The sequence below is a fragment of the Amblyomma americanum genome, chromosome 6 (assembly GCF_052857255.1).
Source record: "Amblyomma americanum isolate KBUSLIRL-KWMA chromosome 6, ASM5285725v1, whole genome shotgun sequence".
NCBI classification, from domain to species: domain Eukaryota; kingdom Metazoa; phylum Arthropoda; class Arachnida; order Ixodida; family Ixodidae; genus Amblyomma; species Amblyomma americanum.
The window spans coordinates 87,906,144-87,923,366 of record NC_135502.1 but is presented as its reverse complement, the minus strand read 5'-3'; the positions used below and the strand labels follow the sequence as shown (position 1 = coordinate 87,923,366).

General features: G+C 44.4%; 1 protein-coding gene across 1 annotated transcript in view; it reads right to left on the bottom strand.

Annotated features, from left to right (window-relative positions):
• LOC144095367 (uncharacterized) overlaps positions 1-13,823 on the bottom strand; it is a 106,508-nt gene extending 92,685 nt beyond the window's left edge. The window contains exon 1 of the mRNA XM_077629129.1: positions 13,802-13,823. Coding sequence (XP_077485255.1) covers positions 13,802-13,823 — 22 coding nt within the window. The remainder of the gene's footprint in view (positions 1-13,801) is intronic.
• Positions 13,824-17,223: the final 3,400 nt, after the last annotated feature.

The window sequence follows — 17,223 nt, the reverse complement described above, 5'->3', positions numbered from 1 at the left end:
CATCTCTGCCATTGCCAGTATGTTTATTTAGTGTTGCGGTGTTTGTACTGAACAGGTGCTTCACCTCAGGGTGTGCTAGAAATGCACTGCAGCACATATATCGTGCTCTTCGAAAACCACCAAACCGGTATGATTCGTTCGATTTCTGATGCGTCTCGAGAGGAAATTTTGTTTCGGCCATTAATTTAGTGTACTATTTTTTTAAAATAGCACACAGTGCGGTTTTCAAATCGTCTACTTGTGTTTTGATGTCCGGTTTGCTTCCGAGTGAGAATGCTAATATATTTGTGACCACTATTTTCAATTCAGAAACTCAAGTTCTTTCGTGCACAGCCTCTCACTGTACTATCAAATCCTGCTTTTGTTACTTCAGAACCTAATCAAGAATTACTAAGATAAATTTCTCATTCCACCAAGCATTTACGAAATAAAACTCTTCATAAATGCCAGACGACGATTTGCGCTGTTTCATGTCAAGTGAAACTTAGACGCTACACTGACAGTCCACAAAAGCAAACGAGAGATGATAAAGCTTCGCTTTCTGAGGTAACAGACTTAACGTGGTGTAGAGTCATAAGGACTTATGCCTGTAGTGAAAGGGGAGAGAAATGGGAGAGGCTTTTGCCCTGCAGTGGATGTAGTCAGGCTGCTGCTGCTGATGATGACAAAAGCTTAATGCTTAAAACTGCTCCGTCAAGAGGCTTTTTTTTCGGCAACCAAGCAGCAGCACATACATAGCAGAATTAGACAGATGTAACAGCGCTCTTGAGCCCATAGTTACCGCAGCATAATGTCACAGATTTTCTGACTAGACTAGGTGCTCAGAGGGCAGGTTATGCGGCTACTGCGAAGTTTTTTCCGCGGTCCGAATGAGGCTGAGTACTTTCTCTATATTTATTTACTCGCACAATGGTCTCGATAAGTAAATGACCACTCGCTGAATCGCAAAGAACCGACACCAATAACATGTGCTTCGTTTGCGGCTCAGCCAGACAGCGAAAACAAAAAGAAATGAGCACTCTTCTTAAACACACTGGCAAACAAACACTCACGAAACAATTAAGCTGGCTTTTGGAAAGAGCATGGCGCTAACAACACGGATGAAGGAAAGACGGAGGTCTGAAGAAGTACAACGCAATTCTTCTTCCACCCCTGTCAGCACTTGTCCTCAAGACGGGACACTAACTTCTGAAAATGCGCACCATAGCTATACAATGAAACAAGGAATACGTCTTCGGAAAACATTCCTCGCACCCGTCTGTAATGAATGAGAACCTCTTTCCACTAAGGATTCTCCAACTAATTGCGACTGCGTCACAGTGCCTCAGTGATCTTCTTCGTGATGTGCGCATTTTTCATAACTTCGAGACATTCGGTTACCAGTGCGATGCGTTACAAAATGAAGAAAGGTTAACTTGCTTTCTAGTCAGTGCTCAAGTTATTCAGTTCCGTGCCCCCCTGCTATACAGTTTGCGTTTTCTTCCTACTTCGCCTTGCTTAAGCTCCAACGATCAAATGTGTATCTAAATTTTTCCAAAGCGTTCTGATTCCTCTGTGCGAGGTGGCACTTGAATTCAGAATAAATGGCTGCGATTTTCCGCGATCCTTTCTTTTTGCTGCATAGCCACTGAATTCTTGAGCGCAGAGAGTCGCATTTTCTTTGTTTCTACGATTTGTTCAGAGGTCGGGCTCACCGCCCTTCGCAGTGATTTATCGCGCAATTATCGCCAGCGCATTAAAAGCTGTACAAGCGCGCGCTAAAATAGGTGCTCTATGACCTGCTAGGTAGCCACTGCTCGTTTCGATTCAGCCTATGGCTTAAAAAAGGAAAGTTAAAAAAAGCAAAATTGTAAGTCTCTACACCGCATCCCTTGCAAATTGTTCCTTTTGAAGAGGCGGTAGAATGCGAAATTAACTAGCATTATTACAGTATTCTCTCGTTTGTTCTCCTATTCGAGTTCGTTATATTCAAGTTAATGCTACTTAAACGCGATATTTGTGGCCTGGTAAGACCACTTACTGACGGCACAGCCGAGATTCACGTGTACTCGTTCATATTCGCCAGCTGTTGTTTGTACACTACATGCACATTTTTAGCCAGAGTAACCTTTCGCTGTAACATACGTTTGTTCGAGGTCGTTAACACGCGCTTGCAACAGGAACAATATGGGTTGGTCGTGCTAAAAAAAATTACCGCCTTGACTCAAGTAACCATCCAGATACGTTGTAGGCGGTTCTGCAGCAGAGCGTTGAGTAGATCAGGAAGTTTTTGGCGATAATGCCACCGTAGCTGGCACAGGACACTCCGAATTGGGTAGATAATGCGGAGGCCTTGGCCCTGCACTGGGCGTAGTTAAGCTCCTGCTGATGATGATTTTCTGGACAGGATTTTCTTATGTCTTCTGGGGATGCATATTTGCTCTCTTCGTAACAACAATGTGGCAGGGAGAAATGGCGCTTGTCAGTGTCTTCACCTTTCTTTCGTCTTTGGTAGCGGTGTACCCTATCAATGAAGCCAAAAATTGCTAAAAAGCAAGCGAAAATCTTTCGTTTACACCTCCTCCATGGTGGCTGTTCAGTCGAGAGACTCGTAACCTTTTCTGAAAAATACACTGTGCCAGGTGCCTCATGAAAGCGGAGTTCTTGTCGTAGATAAGAAGCCCGTATTTACGAAGCGTGGGAGTGTTTCTTGGAGAGAAAGCATGTCTCATTTCGGACCTGCTCACAGTGTCGAGTGAGATCGGCAACAACTGACCGCCCCCACTACGGTATTCAAGCTGCATTTTAAGTGTGCGCCACGATGTTAATTTTAGAGGTCAGATGTTATATCAATAATTACCATAGAAAGTTACTATTACTTTGAGATATGGTCTATATTCGCCGTACATTAATACCTGCCCTCTCTAGGGACCATTTCCACACAGTCAACGGCATGAAAAAGACTCTTAGGTGAGAAAAAGATAAAGTACCAAAATAAATGCAAAATTTAAGAAAGCGGAGGTAAAGCTTTATCACAAAATCAGATTGCCAGCATCAAACTTCGGTTGCAGCGCCAGGGTTTGATAAAAATGAAAAAGGTAAAAGTATATGGCATAAAAAAGAGCAGCGTAGGAAAGATGTGCGGGAGGAAATGAATGATGTACTGTACATTATTACCGTTCATCCGCAGTAATACACCAAGTAGATGCTCTCTAGTTGAATAAAATATTAAAGAGAAATGTCAGCTCAGTAAACGGCTGGTCGAGGCTCTCTGGTTATTCAAGAATTTAAAAACAAACGAGATGGCATCGCGTGGAAAGGATGGCAATGTGCAAGGCCAACTGAAACTCGGAAACCTAAGTGAACAGAACAACATTAAAAAAAGGAGGCGCTAACCTATGATCACTCTCAAGGGTTTCCCCAAGGACTAGCTGACGCGCGGGAACAAAAATTATATCTACCCCTTTGCTGCACAGAGAGGACGCACTCGCAGCCTACACCATTGCCTCCAATCCACATGGGAACAAAACTCATTTCGCAATGGAATTCCTGCGCAGTGCGCCCTGTTCTTTCCTTGCAACGTTTCTTAGTTTGCTTTATCGCAGGCGCGCAGCAAGATACGGTAGAGCGTGCCTGTGCTCTTTATCGTAGTCATTTATCAGCGTCTTGTTTGGTAAAGACCTGGTGCTCTTCATTCTTTCTGCTTTGAAGCTGCGTTTTCTGGGCGCCTTTTCTTTTGGCTGACCTCAGCTTTCTGTTGCTTCATTTCTGCAGCTCCTATCTTTTCGCGAGACTCAATGGCTGTCTTGAGGCACACACGAAGATAAGAGTGGTTTGAGAAAGGACGCCACTTTTTCGGAGAGCGGTTCCTCCTACGTCTCCGTTTGCCTCTTGTGCTTCCGGATCTGCCTCCGTTTCAGCACGAATCAAAGATATAAAAGGCAAACACGGTGGAATTGGTGCACGATTGGTGGAAACGGGTACGATACAGCGAATGGAGTCGGTCTCAGACTTCGCCTGGCTGCACACAGTTATTGGTTTCGCGTTTACGTTCAGCATTCGCCCCTCTCTCTTCACCCTCCTCGCTTCCTGTCTGGTATTTTCTCTTCATTTTTTGCAACTTTACTGTTTCTTTTCTTTTACAGCCGGTCGCCGGAGTGGTGTCCGTGAATCGCGCTCTTTGAGGTGATCTTCGCGCGTGCAAAACAGCTGCATATGTCATCAACGCTTCCTCACCTCAGTGCCGCACTGAATGTAGGCGGTTTCCTGATTCCTACCTACTCGAAGCAGAACGTGTACAAACGAGTCCGACGAGCCCCGGTTATGCTGCAAACATGTTTTAAACGAAATCGTCTTCGTAACCAGATTAAGGTAAAAAGAAGTTCTGCGTTGCTCCCTTAGTTTTTCTTTTGGCAGTGACTGTTCAAAACGGCGCAGACATAATTGTAATTTCCGGTTCCTTTACTTCATGTGCGCGCGTAGATTTTTCGTTATGTCCCTGGATAAAGATCATACTGAAATGTTGAAGGCAAGGTGCATTCTCCGCGAAACACGACGCTGGCAGCTATACGTGTACGAGCCGCTTTAAACGTTAAAGACGACAGAAATAAACGCTGCAACCAATTTTTCCGCACTTGTGCAAAGTACCACGCAAGAAAAGCAGTGTTGCCACAAAAAGCTGTTCGTCAACGATTTCACCTAAAACGCAGGAAAACCGGACTGCTTTTTTTTTGTGTGTGTGTGTGTGAAAGTGTTCAAATTATAATATGGCGCAAACAAAAGCTCAGTGCTTTAACTTTTTGCTTCATTGGCAGAGAAGAAAAAAATGTTTAACGCTGATTATTTTGCATTAGCTGGGATTTCCTTTCATATGCGAAATAAGCGGGACCATCTGGCTTCCAAAAAAACAGCCAAACTTCGGCGCATCGAGGAAACTGTCAAAAGATCATTCGACGCTGCACACATTTTAAACACCTTGCGATACCTTGGTGCTTAACTCCATGACCTACTGAGGCAATATGCACGAGCATTGACACACGTATAAACGTTGCCTCTCGCTTGGCCAGAATACGTGCATGACGTGACCGGGCGAGCTCGCCCTAGCTCTAAGCAGTTTTTAAACGCGGCGATCAGAGTAAACATGAGCCACATGAGCAAGGGGTTGCTAGGAAACGTAATCGAGGGCAAGGTATTTATACGTACATAAAAACTCTCCGCGTAATCGCCGGAATCTCGCAGCGCCGCGAGCATCAATGGGTCACCCCGAAAACACAGGCCATAACATTACGCAGAGTACTCCACAAGTAGTCATTACCCCATTCTCCTTGCGGGCTGCCTTGTTGTGCAGTATTTTCCTATACTTGACTGTGGCTCCAAACTTTGCAAGCGACTCGTACTGCGTCATGCTTCAAGTACTAAGAGGCTGATGCTGGTAGCCCTGCATACTAGTACATATAATTGCAGTTTTTGGTTTATGGGGATTTAACATCCCAAAACGGCTCAGGCTATGAAAGACGCCGTAGTGAAGGGCTTCAGAAATCTCGGAAACCTGGGTTATTTAACGTGCACCGACATCGCACAGTATACGGGCCCCTTGAATTTCGCCTCCATCGAAATTCGACCGCCGTGGCCGGGATCAAACCCGCGTCTTTCTGGTCAGCAGCCGAGCGGCATAACAACTGTGCCGCCGCGGCGGAGTATTGGCAGTTTTTAAAATAGTACCTAGTCATCTTAAAGTAATCGGGTCATCCACGCAACCGTTCACGTAAATATTGCTATTTTTGTGGGTTTGTTTGAGAGACTCTCCGCATTGTTTCTGATTTTCTGCGAATGTTTATGGTTGTTTTATGGTGTTTAACGTCCCAATGCGACACAGGCTATGAGGGAGGCTTTCTGTGAATGTTTCTCCGCATGTTGTGAAAATAAGTCCTCGACACAGCGAGGCCTGTTCACCGGAAGAAAGCTGGTTTAAGCAAGTGAACTAGTTGCGGCATATGATGTGCATTAATTACACAAAAATGCTTGTAGATACGTTTCCTACGTAGCTATCAAAAGGTGCCTGAATGATTGTGTTTTTCCGATGATCTGCATATTCTGGTGGGATCGAACACCTGTCCCGATGGCCGCATGTCGATTCCAGTCCACTCTGCATTGCAAGTGCAATTAAGGAATCGCACGTGGCAAAAACTGACCTGATGCCTTCCTATACAGTCACCGCCTCTCTCTGTTCGTTCACGAGGTTCTTTATCCCTTCCTTCATGGCACCGTTCGGGTGTCCAACATGAAGGAGAAAGTTAGTGCGCCTTTATATTCTCATATCCAATTACTCTTAATGCTCTTCTGATACGACGGACATACGATAATTGAGAATCTACAATAAAATTCTGATTACACTCAATGGATGTCTCTTGTGGCACTGGGAATTAAATAACAGAACATGTAAAGAATGCGCAGCGATCATGTGTTATGAGGCAAATCTCCACTAGCACTATTGGTTGTGCAATTTACATTCACACTGCCTACCTTTCAATTGCGTCTTGGAATTGAATTTCGCCATGGCTCCTGGTGGGTGGACGCTTCGGAAGAGTATACCCTCCAACCCATATCTATATATGTGGGTTGGAAGAAGCCCTCTGGAAAGTGGAAGTGTGCAGGTGGATGTGGGGTGAAGGCTGGCGGGTGGGAGATGAATTTTCACCGGTGGGAGCTTGGAGGCGCACTCTCATGAGGAGGCACCTTGCGGGCCAGCAGACTGTCCGGGAGGCACAACTTTACAGGTACAAATGCTGATGCAGGCGGACATGTCGTACTGTACTGCTCTCTTAGTGATTTCAGACGCCTGCCTGTGGCTAAAATACATGACGTACTAAGTACAGTACTAAGTACAGTCACCAAGACTAAGGAGCACAGTTTATGTCTTATTTTAATTCGTAGTTTTCATCAATAGGATTTTAATAAAGCAAAAAAAAAACAACCACACGCTGTTGGGGCGATTCGAGCCCACGACCTCCGAATTTCGCGTCCGTTGCTCTAACAACCGAGCCACGGTGGCGGCTCTACAAACTTCTGCTTTCGGGGCAGCTGGTGAACACTCATATTTCGGTTATACCACACGTAAATACCCGCGAAAGCAAAACATTGGACAGCCGCCGCCATAGCTCAGTTGGTAGAGAACCGGACGCAAAATTCCGAGGTCATGGGTTCGGATTCTACCGGCAGCATGGGTTTTTTTCTACAGTTATTAAAATCCCTTTAATTAAAACTGCCAATTAAAGAATAAAGAGATCCCCTGTGCTACATGATTTCGGTGGCTGTTGGCCTCCGTCATGCATCTCTAACGAGCACTTCTTTCCATTCCTTAGCCTGTGGCAAAAATAGATAGTTGTTCTCAGAACCTTTGCCCTCCTGTGCTCTGCAGGACAAAATAGTTATGTTTTAGTAACATTAGGCTCTCATTTTGTCTGCTATTCTTTAATCATCTGCACTTTCGCGAGGACGCTTTTGAAGCTCCCCGCTAGAAATTACGCAAAACAAACAATCAAAATGCGCAGTCGTTTCTGCATTACATCACTTAGCGGGAGAACAAATAGAAAACTGTGGTTTATTTCCTCTTGAGGTAAAGCTTGCCTCAGTAGATGTCAAGTTCGATGGCACACATTGAGTGGTGCGTTAAGATGGTATTGATATACGGGTCATAAATAAGGCATTATTTACAAGTTAGCTGAGGTAAGTAAGCAGCCACTAAGCAGAAAGCAGGATCCATCATTATCATCAGCCTAATAAATTTCACTGCAGGACAAATGCATCTTACATATACGTCCGAGAAAACCCTTTTTGTGTGTGTGTTTTGTGCAAAGTGTCGCCACCTCATCCCCATAGATTTCACAAACTCATCCGTTCACGTGACTCTTTGACACCATTGCTTAGTTTGCTCTCTTGGAATGCACTCAGTTGCCCTTAACGACCATCGCTTGCCTTGAATTTGCATTATATATCCTGCCCATTTATTCTTCATAATTTCGACTACGACATCATGAACTCTTGTTTCTTTCCTGACCCATTTTGCTCTCGCTCTATCTCTCAACGTTGCACCTATCATTTTCATCTCCATAGCTCGCTGAGCTGTCCGCAATTTAAGCTCAACCTTTTTTGTTAGCTTCTGCGTTTCTGCCCCATAAGTACCAGTAAGATACAACTGTTATATACTATCCTCTTGAGGGGAATTGGTAAATTTGGTATTCATCACCTAAGAAGGCCTGCCAATTGAACTGCACCCATTGTTGCTCTTCTGATAAATAACTTTCCTGGTCTGGAAATGCGGTCACTACCTGCCCTATGTAAATGTAATCCTTTATTATTTCCGATGCTTCGCAGCTTACCTAAAGCGGTTGTTCTCTTCTGGGGTTGTTTAAAATTGCTTTAGATTTTTTAATATCAATTTTCACGCGAACCCTTTTGCTTTGCTTGTCTAGGTCCTCGATCACACTTTGCACTTCGGCAATTCAGATGGTGCCCTACAGGAATAATATTAGGCAATCGAAGAGGACATTCTCCTGCAGCGGACGTGGTCAGGCTGATGGTGCTGATGACTGTGATGCAAGTAATTGATCTGAGAAAGTGTCACTGATGCGCTGGGAACGCCAATGAACAGCCTATTACTACAATGATGCAGGTAAGTTTGTGTCTGGTAAGTTTTTCTGGATGCTGCAGAAATTAAGGGCCTAATGTTACTTATGGTGAATATAGAACAGTATGGTGTTTTGATAGCAGCATGAAAATGTTGAAGTACATTCTTGCTTCATGTGAGTAGAAAAGGGAGAAAAAAAGGCAATATACCGCATAACCTTGTCGAAATAAATGTATTCATTCCCAGACCCGCCTATGTAACGGGGTCATTGATGGCACACTCAATCTAGAGCACTGGATTCCCGTTCCAAATGTTCGTTATGGCTCCTGCCCACTTTCATAATAGTAGGCCTATTATAACTTTTTAATACTGTTGTCTCTGTTAACACTCCTTTTGACTAGCAGGCGAAAGCAAACGTTTTGTGCCGCACAAAGGTTACTTAAATTAACCCGGAGGGAGGCCCCGATAATGCTCACGTTCTGTAGCAGTTGGTTTCTTTACCTTTTTTTTACAGTGACAGCTCTTAAAAGGGTACAGACACAAAGTGTTTTGATGTGCGTTATATTGCTTTTTAAAGACACTTAGCATTCATGAAAATATCCCGCCAACACCAGTGCGCAGATAAATAATTACAAACCTTTTTGCACCTGCAGGTTTCATCTCAGTGATGACAGCGCTGTACAGCACCTTCACGTCGCTGTCGACCAGCCAACCTGGACTACCCCAACACTGATGACGCTGGCGTCACCTGCAAGCACTGGCTCTTCCTTCGGACTACTTGATTCCGTGACGTAACAAATGTTGGGGCTGGGGCACCTTGACTTTACTCGATGCTTGCAGAAATGCCGTGCGTCTTCTAGGACAACGTACGAGATCATATTAAATTATGTTCGACTCTACGCCTGCGACTGAAACTTGCTACAAGGCTTCTACTCCCGCCCATAAAACAATGTATGTCGTCTGTTTCCCATCAAAAGTTTGTGTCTGTGTGCGCCTTTAAGGCCACGCTTCTTGTTAGTGTCGCGACGTCGATGATGACCTAGCACGCAGTGCGAGGAGAAACGGGGAGAGGGAAGTGTAACGCGCCACGTAGTTTTACTACAGCGTAATGACGTCGCACATGACGTCCTAGGAACGCGTCACACTAGTTGATCCTAACACAATGCCGTCACGGGACACAAAGGCAAACCACACACACTCCATAAAAACCCGGCGCCATTTTTGCTTCTACAAACGTTGGTTGCCCGCCCTACATATGTGAATAAGGGCCCTTGGGTCGCCGTGCCCGACGCTGGCACAATCGAACGCACTGGCACAACAGAACTCACTGGCACAACAGACCTGGCAGTCCCTACACCACAGTTACTAAACACCCCGACTGGCATCAGCCTTTGGCACCACAGTATAGCTGCAGCGGCGATTCGCATCACCACAAAGGTAAACAGCAGGTCAATTTTCTCCTCTAGACTTAAATTTTTAAGCAACAAAGTGAAGTTATATGACTGCCTGATCAGTTAAACGAAACGCTTGGTTCGCTTTGAAGAGGCTAAAATTGAGAAGCAAAATATTAAACTGATACTGGAGTGTTCCAAGTCTACCTCAATACGCGAGGCCCCACCTTATGATCGGGCTTATGATCTTGCAGCTGCATTGAAAAGCTTTGAGGCCTCGCTAGAAACTTATGCTACTCTTATCAGATACATCAGTTTTACGTTCTATTTCGTTACTTATTTCTTTTGGGGGACGGCGCCAATCAAGAGAGAGAGAGAGAAATAAACGGGACGTGGAATTTAAGAAGCGGGCTGAAATGTGTCGCCACTCTAACGTTTGGGTATATATGCACTATCAAAAACGGCCATTACTTCCAGCATAGTGAAGCAGTTGCGGGGTGATACTTCGATACTTCGAGACACTGAAAAAAATAAAGACTATGCAGTTCCAAAAGCTTTCCAATTCTTACTCGAGCGTGCCATCTGGATTGGGCCTAGGCTTTAAGCACGGCGATCTGGAAAAAAAGGTCATTTGCATAATCCTTCGAGCGGTCCCAGTCGATTTGCCCGCGTACGTAGCCGTGCCGCCGAACCGTTTGCCCTCGATTAACCGAGCGGCGGAAGTGGCTTTCGAGACCACGGTTGCTTGTGCTTGGTTTTACGGCCATCAGCAAAGATGCAAAGTCGAGCATTCTTGCCATCGGCGCGCAAGTATTTCAGAAGGCACGTCAGCACATTTAGAAAGGAAATGCGCACGCACCGGCACTCTGCCATTTCAGAAGCACGAGAAATAATGTTGTGCAATGCTGACGAGGTCCCTGTTTACAAGACAACCAAAAGATTAAAACTGACGTCGATGCAGCCTGACAAGCGTTACAAACAATACGATGAAGCGAAAGGAGAAACGAGAGAAATAGAAAGCACAGAAGCAGCTCTCAAACTTAGAGAAATTTGTTTAAAACGCACAGAAGGCTTTCCTCTCTTTTTACGAGACGCACCAGCATAGTGCGGTAGCCGACCAAAAAAAAAATGAGGACCGATTTCCATAGTTGGCCGAAACGTGAATTACGTGCTCTAGTACTTCGGTTTTCACTCTGGTTCTGGTATTCAGATAGCGATAATGTCCATATAAGCGAAATTGCATGATCATTCTCTGTTTTGCATGCATAGATCGCTGGGAGTCGTCATACATATTGTGTTGTGGAAAGCACGACCAGCGACCGGTTCATTGCCCGGGCAGGCAAACACTCTCCCGGGCCGAAAACGAGTTCGCGCGGCACGCTGAGCGTGCCTCACACGGTCGCGCAGCCAGGCGCATTCTCGGCCTAGCCACATGCAGTGGCTAGGCTACTACCTAAAACATCTCCCCTGAAACATAGCCTCTTGGGCGGCATTACACAGCGTCCACTCCTGGTGTGATGTTCCTCAGAGGCGTCCATACAGGTAGCGTGTGAGCTGCCCAATGCAGCAGCGCCTTGGTTCATGGTGATGACAGCCGTTGTTCGGTTGGAAGATTTCATTTTGTTCTATTATCAAATTGCCTACGTATGTGGCACCGGAAAACAGCTTTTAAATTTCTACCTTGCCTAAGAGCCCTACACCTTATATCTCTCATATGCAAAAATCCTAGCCTCGAAAGGTGGAAAGCCTGCGTTGCAGACAAATATTTCAGCACCGTAAAACAAATTTGTAACTGGAAACAGCGTACTTGCCAGCGCCATAACACCGAAGCTCAAAAACTGAAGGTCTTATCTGCAATAGAGCTGCATCGGCTAACCAGCCCTTCAAAGCGTCAAAAACAGGCTGCGGCGGTCAGGAAGAGAGCGACCGAGTCGTATTCACTCTCCTCTTATCAAAGTCTCAACCTTCTCCTTTAAAATGAGAAGCTTTCGTTCATGTTGTGCTAGAGAACGGCAAGTGGGGCTTTTTTCCTGAACGTGACTCTAAGAGTTATCACTGTAAAGTACCTTTCGGTTTTACCATGTCGAAACCTCAATCGCGAAATGGGCTTGAAGAGTGCGTGAAAGAGAAAAAGGGCGCAGTTCCAAGGCTAAAAAAATGGACCTCAATAAAAATGTCCTTTTGACGTGCGCCATGCCTTCGGCAACAGAAATACTTCACCGAGCTTCTATACTTCGTTCTGCAATCATCATCATCATTCATTGATCCCTTAAGGACCCTTCACAGGGTATTACATGAAGGGGGGGGGGAGCAACATACGTAGGACAATACAAGAACAAAGCCAAAGAGGTTGAAAAAAAGAAAAACAAATCTAGTAATATATATATATATATATATATATATATATATATATATATATATATATATATATATATATATATATATATATATATACATACAATGAGGGCAATTAGGACAACGAATACAATCAGTAACGTCAAATGAGAACACAATTAATACAGTTACAAAAAAAATCAATCGAGCAGAGAAGGGGATTTACAAACGAGTTGCTCAAGCACATCAAACTAAGGGCGAGAAAAGAAATAGAGACAAATTTAATGTTCAAAGACAGACAGTAACTGGTCTTTGAATTTGGCAGGGTCACTTTCCATGACAGTAAAATCTGGCAATTCATTCCTGTAATGCGATTGGTAGAAATGACTGATTAAAAGCAGATGTTGATTCATGCAGGCGCTGTATGCTTAAGCTATTGAATAAGCGTCGAGATGAACGTGCTAGTGGGTGAAGAAAAGATTGGCGCAGATGAGTGAAATGATAGAATCTCTTGTGAAAGAAGCATAGTTGTGATATCTTGCGGCGAAAGACCAATGAGGGGAGATCCAGTGATGATTTTATTCTGCTGATACTGATCTTGTAGTCGTATTTTGAAGATATAAAGCGAGCGGCGCGGTTCTGCACAGATTCTAAAGACCTGATCAGATAAGTCTGATGTGGACACCAGATTGCGCATGCGTATTCGAGTTTAGATCGTAAAAATGTTTCATATGCCAGTTTACTGACAGCCGGGAGCGACAACGATAATGTTCTTCGAATAAAGCGCAGCGTTTTGGAGTACACAGCTAGCAGTTTAATTATATGCTCGGACCAATTTAGATTGCTTGAGATTAGGATTCCGAGGTAACGATAGGTTAGTACTTGTAAATTATTGACTGAGTTTAAGGAGTACACGTGGGTGATGTTAAAGCGTTTGCGCGAAACTTGCATAAACTTGTATTTTGAGATATTAAGCTGCATCAGCCACTTATTTCAGCAGTCATCTATAAAAATTAAGTCATCCAGAAGCGTGGTCTGCTCGGTTTGAGATGAAATTCGGCGGTAGAGGACACAGTCATCTGCGAAGAGACGTATTGATGACGAAATGCCAGAAGTGAGGTCGTTAATATAGATGAGAAAAAGAAGCGGTCCAAGAACTGAGCCCTGTGGAACGCCAGAAAGAACCTTGATTGAGGCTGAAGGATGCTCTCCTATCACGGTAAGCTGAAAGCGGTCGGTGAGGAAGCATTTGATCCATGATAAGAGCAATGAGTCCAGGCTGAGAGAAGAAAGTTTACAGATGAGTCGCAAGTGAGGAACACGATCAAAAGCCTTAGAAAAGTCTAAGAATATAACATCAGTTTGAAAAAATGAATCAAGGTTTAAACTTCGCCCTATCACTAGGAGGCAAGGCCATTGCAATCGTGCCAAATATAAAAGGCCTAGGAGTAATCTTTTCAGAGCGCCTCACCTGAGACGAGCAGGTCAATCATGTTCGGAGACAACTAAATCGCTTCAACGGTATTATTTGCCAACATAGGGACACACTTCCGTCTCAAGTAAAAGTTCTTATTTATCAAGCATTCTTTCTCCCATCACTGACATACTGCCTCACAGTTTGGGGAACGACGACACAGCACAACATATCCAAACTAATAATAACACAAAAGCTGGCGATTAGAATAATAACAAACGTATCGTGGCACACCCACACGCATCCATACTTCATTAAATTTGGCATTCTAAAGATCACTTTGTTTCCTTTCAGATTGCTATCAATGTACAAAACTGCGGTTATTACTAGCCCGCTCGCATTTTCCTTGGTCATTGCCTCTTTGTCGCACCAAATACGGTATGCAATCATTGTCTTTTATTCTTTCAAAATGCCTGAACATTACAGAATATAACAACATATCGCTAAGAGATATTACAGTGAAGAGCCTAAAAACCATTTTGTACCTTTGTGAAGACGTTTAGCTTGAACTTGCTCTGAACTGTAAATAAGATAAATAAATAAGATAAATGCTTTTGTTTTGTAGTATTTGCATTGATTTTGTTTTCATTGTGATGCTAAATGTTGAAATGTTGTATTTAAATTATGTTGATACTTTAGTTTTTGTTTCGACTGCCTCACCTGTAGCTGTCTTGTGAAAAACTGAGGCAATACGCGGCCTCGGAAATGTGGGCGCAGGGTGCCCCTCAAGCTGCATTCAAGCAGCTTTTTTCCCTGCGTCCTCTCTCTCCCAGTGATACCTGTACCACTAAGAGCGAGAAATAAACTGAATTCAACTTCAAGATCAGTGGTGAATTCAAAAAGCTGCGACTCACAAGAAAGACCAGAGTGGAAACCGTGCTTATTAGCGAAGAAGAATGCGTTGTTATCAAGGTGTACGGCAACTTGAGAATAAATGATGTGTTCCATTAGTTTGCAGGCGATCCATGTTAAAGATATTGGGCGATAATCTGATAGATCAGACCGGTTGCCACTTTTAAATACAGGAACTACTTTGCTAATTTTCCAATCTGTTGGAAGAGCGCTTAGAGCGAGGAACTGGGCAAAATTATCGGCAATATACGGCTGGTTGGGACTTTGTTGGTTTAAGTATTTTGGCAGAAATGCTATCAGGACCGGGGCTACTTGATAATTTCAGCTTGTCGATAAGCTTTTCTATACCTTCCGCAGTGACTATGATGGGCGGCATCTGTGAAAAACTGGTACCACGAAATTTGGGAATATTATCTTTCGGCTCATGGGTAAAAACGAAGGAAAGTACGAGTTATTACATCGGATAGTTCATCTGGCAGCACATGTGAACCATACGAGTTAGAAAATGATATGTTGTCCGTATGATGACTAACCGGGCAGAGAATATTCTAAAACTTTTGGGGATTTTTGTTCATTATGTGCAGAAGATTCTCGTGGAATAACTTTCTTTTGGACTGCTTCAGTAGGCGTGCATAGTCTTTGAGACACGTGAAATATTTTTTTCCTACTGACGGCTGAGTTGGATTGCTTAGCAATGCGAAAAGGGCGTATTTTTTTACGTGAAAGCCTCTTTAGGGTACCAATGAACCATGGCCTACCTGCATCGCCACGAATAGAAATGACTGGGACATGGGTTTCAATCAATGTCAAAAGTTCCTGCTTGAATAATAACCTCTTTTGGTTGACAGTTCTTGAAGAAGCAAGCTGTTGGAAAGTGTGGAAGAAGGTGTCCAGTTCGGCGTTCATAACAGGGAAATTTGCTCTCTTATGATCACGGATAACTTTAGTGAAAGGGTAGCGAAGCGGCTTCGGCACTGCTACATTGAATAACATTGTGCTCCGGAGTGCTCCGGAGTTCAAAAGCAGAAAGCGCCACAGACACATGGCAACAACGGCACGTTTCCAAACCACAGAAAACCGAATGAGGGAACCGCCCGAAAAGCATCTGTGTTTCACAAACTGTTCAGTGGTATGCTTCAAATATTAAGTAGCTTAGAGGCCCATTGAGGGCCCAGAATATAAGGCAAGTACAGCCACTTTTTTGAATACGTGTACCGCTCTTGCAAAAAATCGTCCCCAATGCTTACCCAAATTTGGAGATTCTTGAAGGCGATCCCATCGTTGCATTATCGCTGGTCTCCGATATGTGACCCAGAGGACATGATCTTGCGGAGGCGGGGCACAACTGTGTCGCAAAGTACCGCCACTAACCGCGGGCGAGGCTAACCCCGTTCGCCGGAAGGAATACACGAACACAGCAGAAAAATTAAGTTAGCCTCACAAGGTGTTGCGTTTTAAGCAAGCCTTTGCTGTCAAGCACACGCACACTCTCCGCGAAACGTCCTCGAAGGGTCACTTTCGAACTAATAGGAAGCCGCTTTAATGACCCCGGCGCCGGAGACTGACAGTACTCGTCACCGCCTCAACTCCTTTTATTGCCTGAACTCGCTGCATTTTCTAATCTTAGAATGTTCCAGAAGTTTCAGTTTCGAGTATCAGCAGCCGTCGCATACTCCGCACAGATGCGAACGTGAAACAGCCCTTGCCTACTATCGCGAATACTACGGCTTTTCTTCCTCGGCGTTTATATCGCCCACTTCGTGCGCCCATGATGATGCAAGTTTGAAGGCGCGGCCGCGAGTATCACGCGCAGTGCGCTTTCGTGCGCAAATAATGACCCAAGCGCGCCAGAATTTATGCGGTGGCGCCGACCTCATTTCCCTCCCGCCATTTACTGCTTTGGTGTGTAATACGCTCGTGCCTGTGACACGACATAAAACAGAAGCGCCAGAACATCATTAATAACGGTCACCGGTTTGCTGCCGCAACGGCATGAGTGGAAGGTGGTGGAACTTAGTTTAAAATAGCTTTTTGCAATTCCTTGACACTGGAGCGTACGCTATAGCATACTTTAGCAAATTTGGACCTAGTTTTCGAACTGACTCGTGCATTCTAATGAATTGTCCAGCATTTTTGCTATCCTATGCCGAAGTATAGGGCGCAAAGCCGCGACCTCACAGGCGAGCTGCTTTGACCATCTGAAAATGGCGCTTTAGTTTCTACTTCAAAGGCAACGAATAGTTAGTTAAGAAACTATCTTTTTTCGCGGCTGAACACTCATCGTCCAGCGCGAAGGAGGAAGCGACTGATCGAGCGTTCTTCGTCATTATCACGTGCCATATTTCTTTCTGGTACACCAAATGCTGCACTTCATTCGGCGTTGTTTCTTAGATGCAGCTTTTACTGTCTTAATTTGTGTAATAAAGAGGTGAATGTAGCTCTCAAATGCTGAGCCTTTAATTGTGCGCGTAAATTGCGCATCTGGAAGATAGCCTGCGGATACCAACCTACTCTCTGCCCAATGCTCCGCTTTCCTGCATGCGATCAGGCATTTATGTACGTGCATT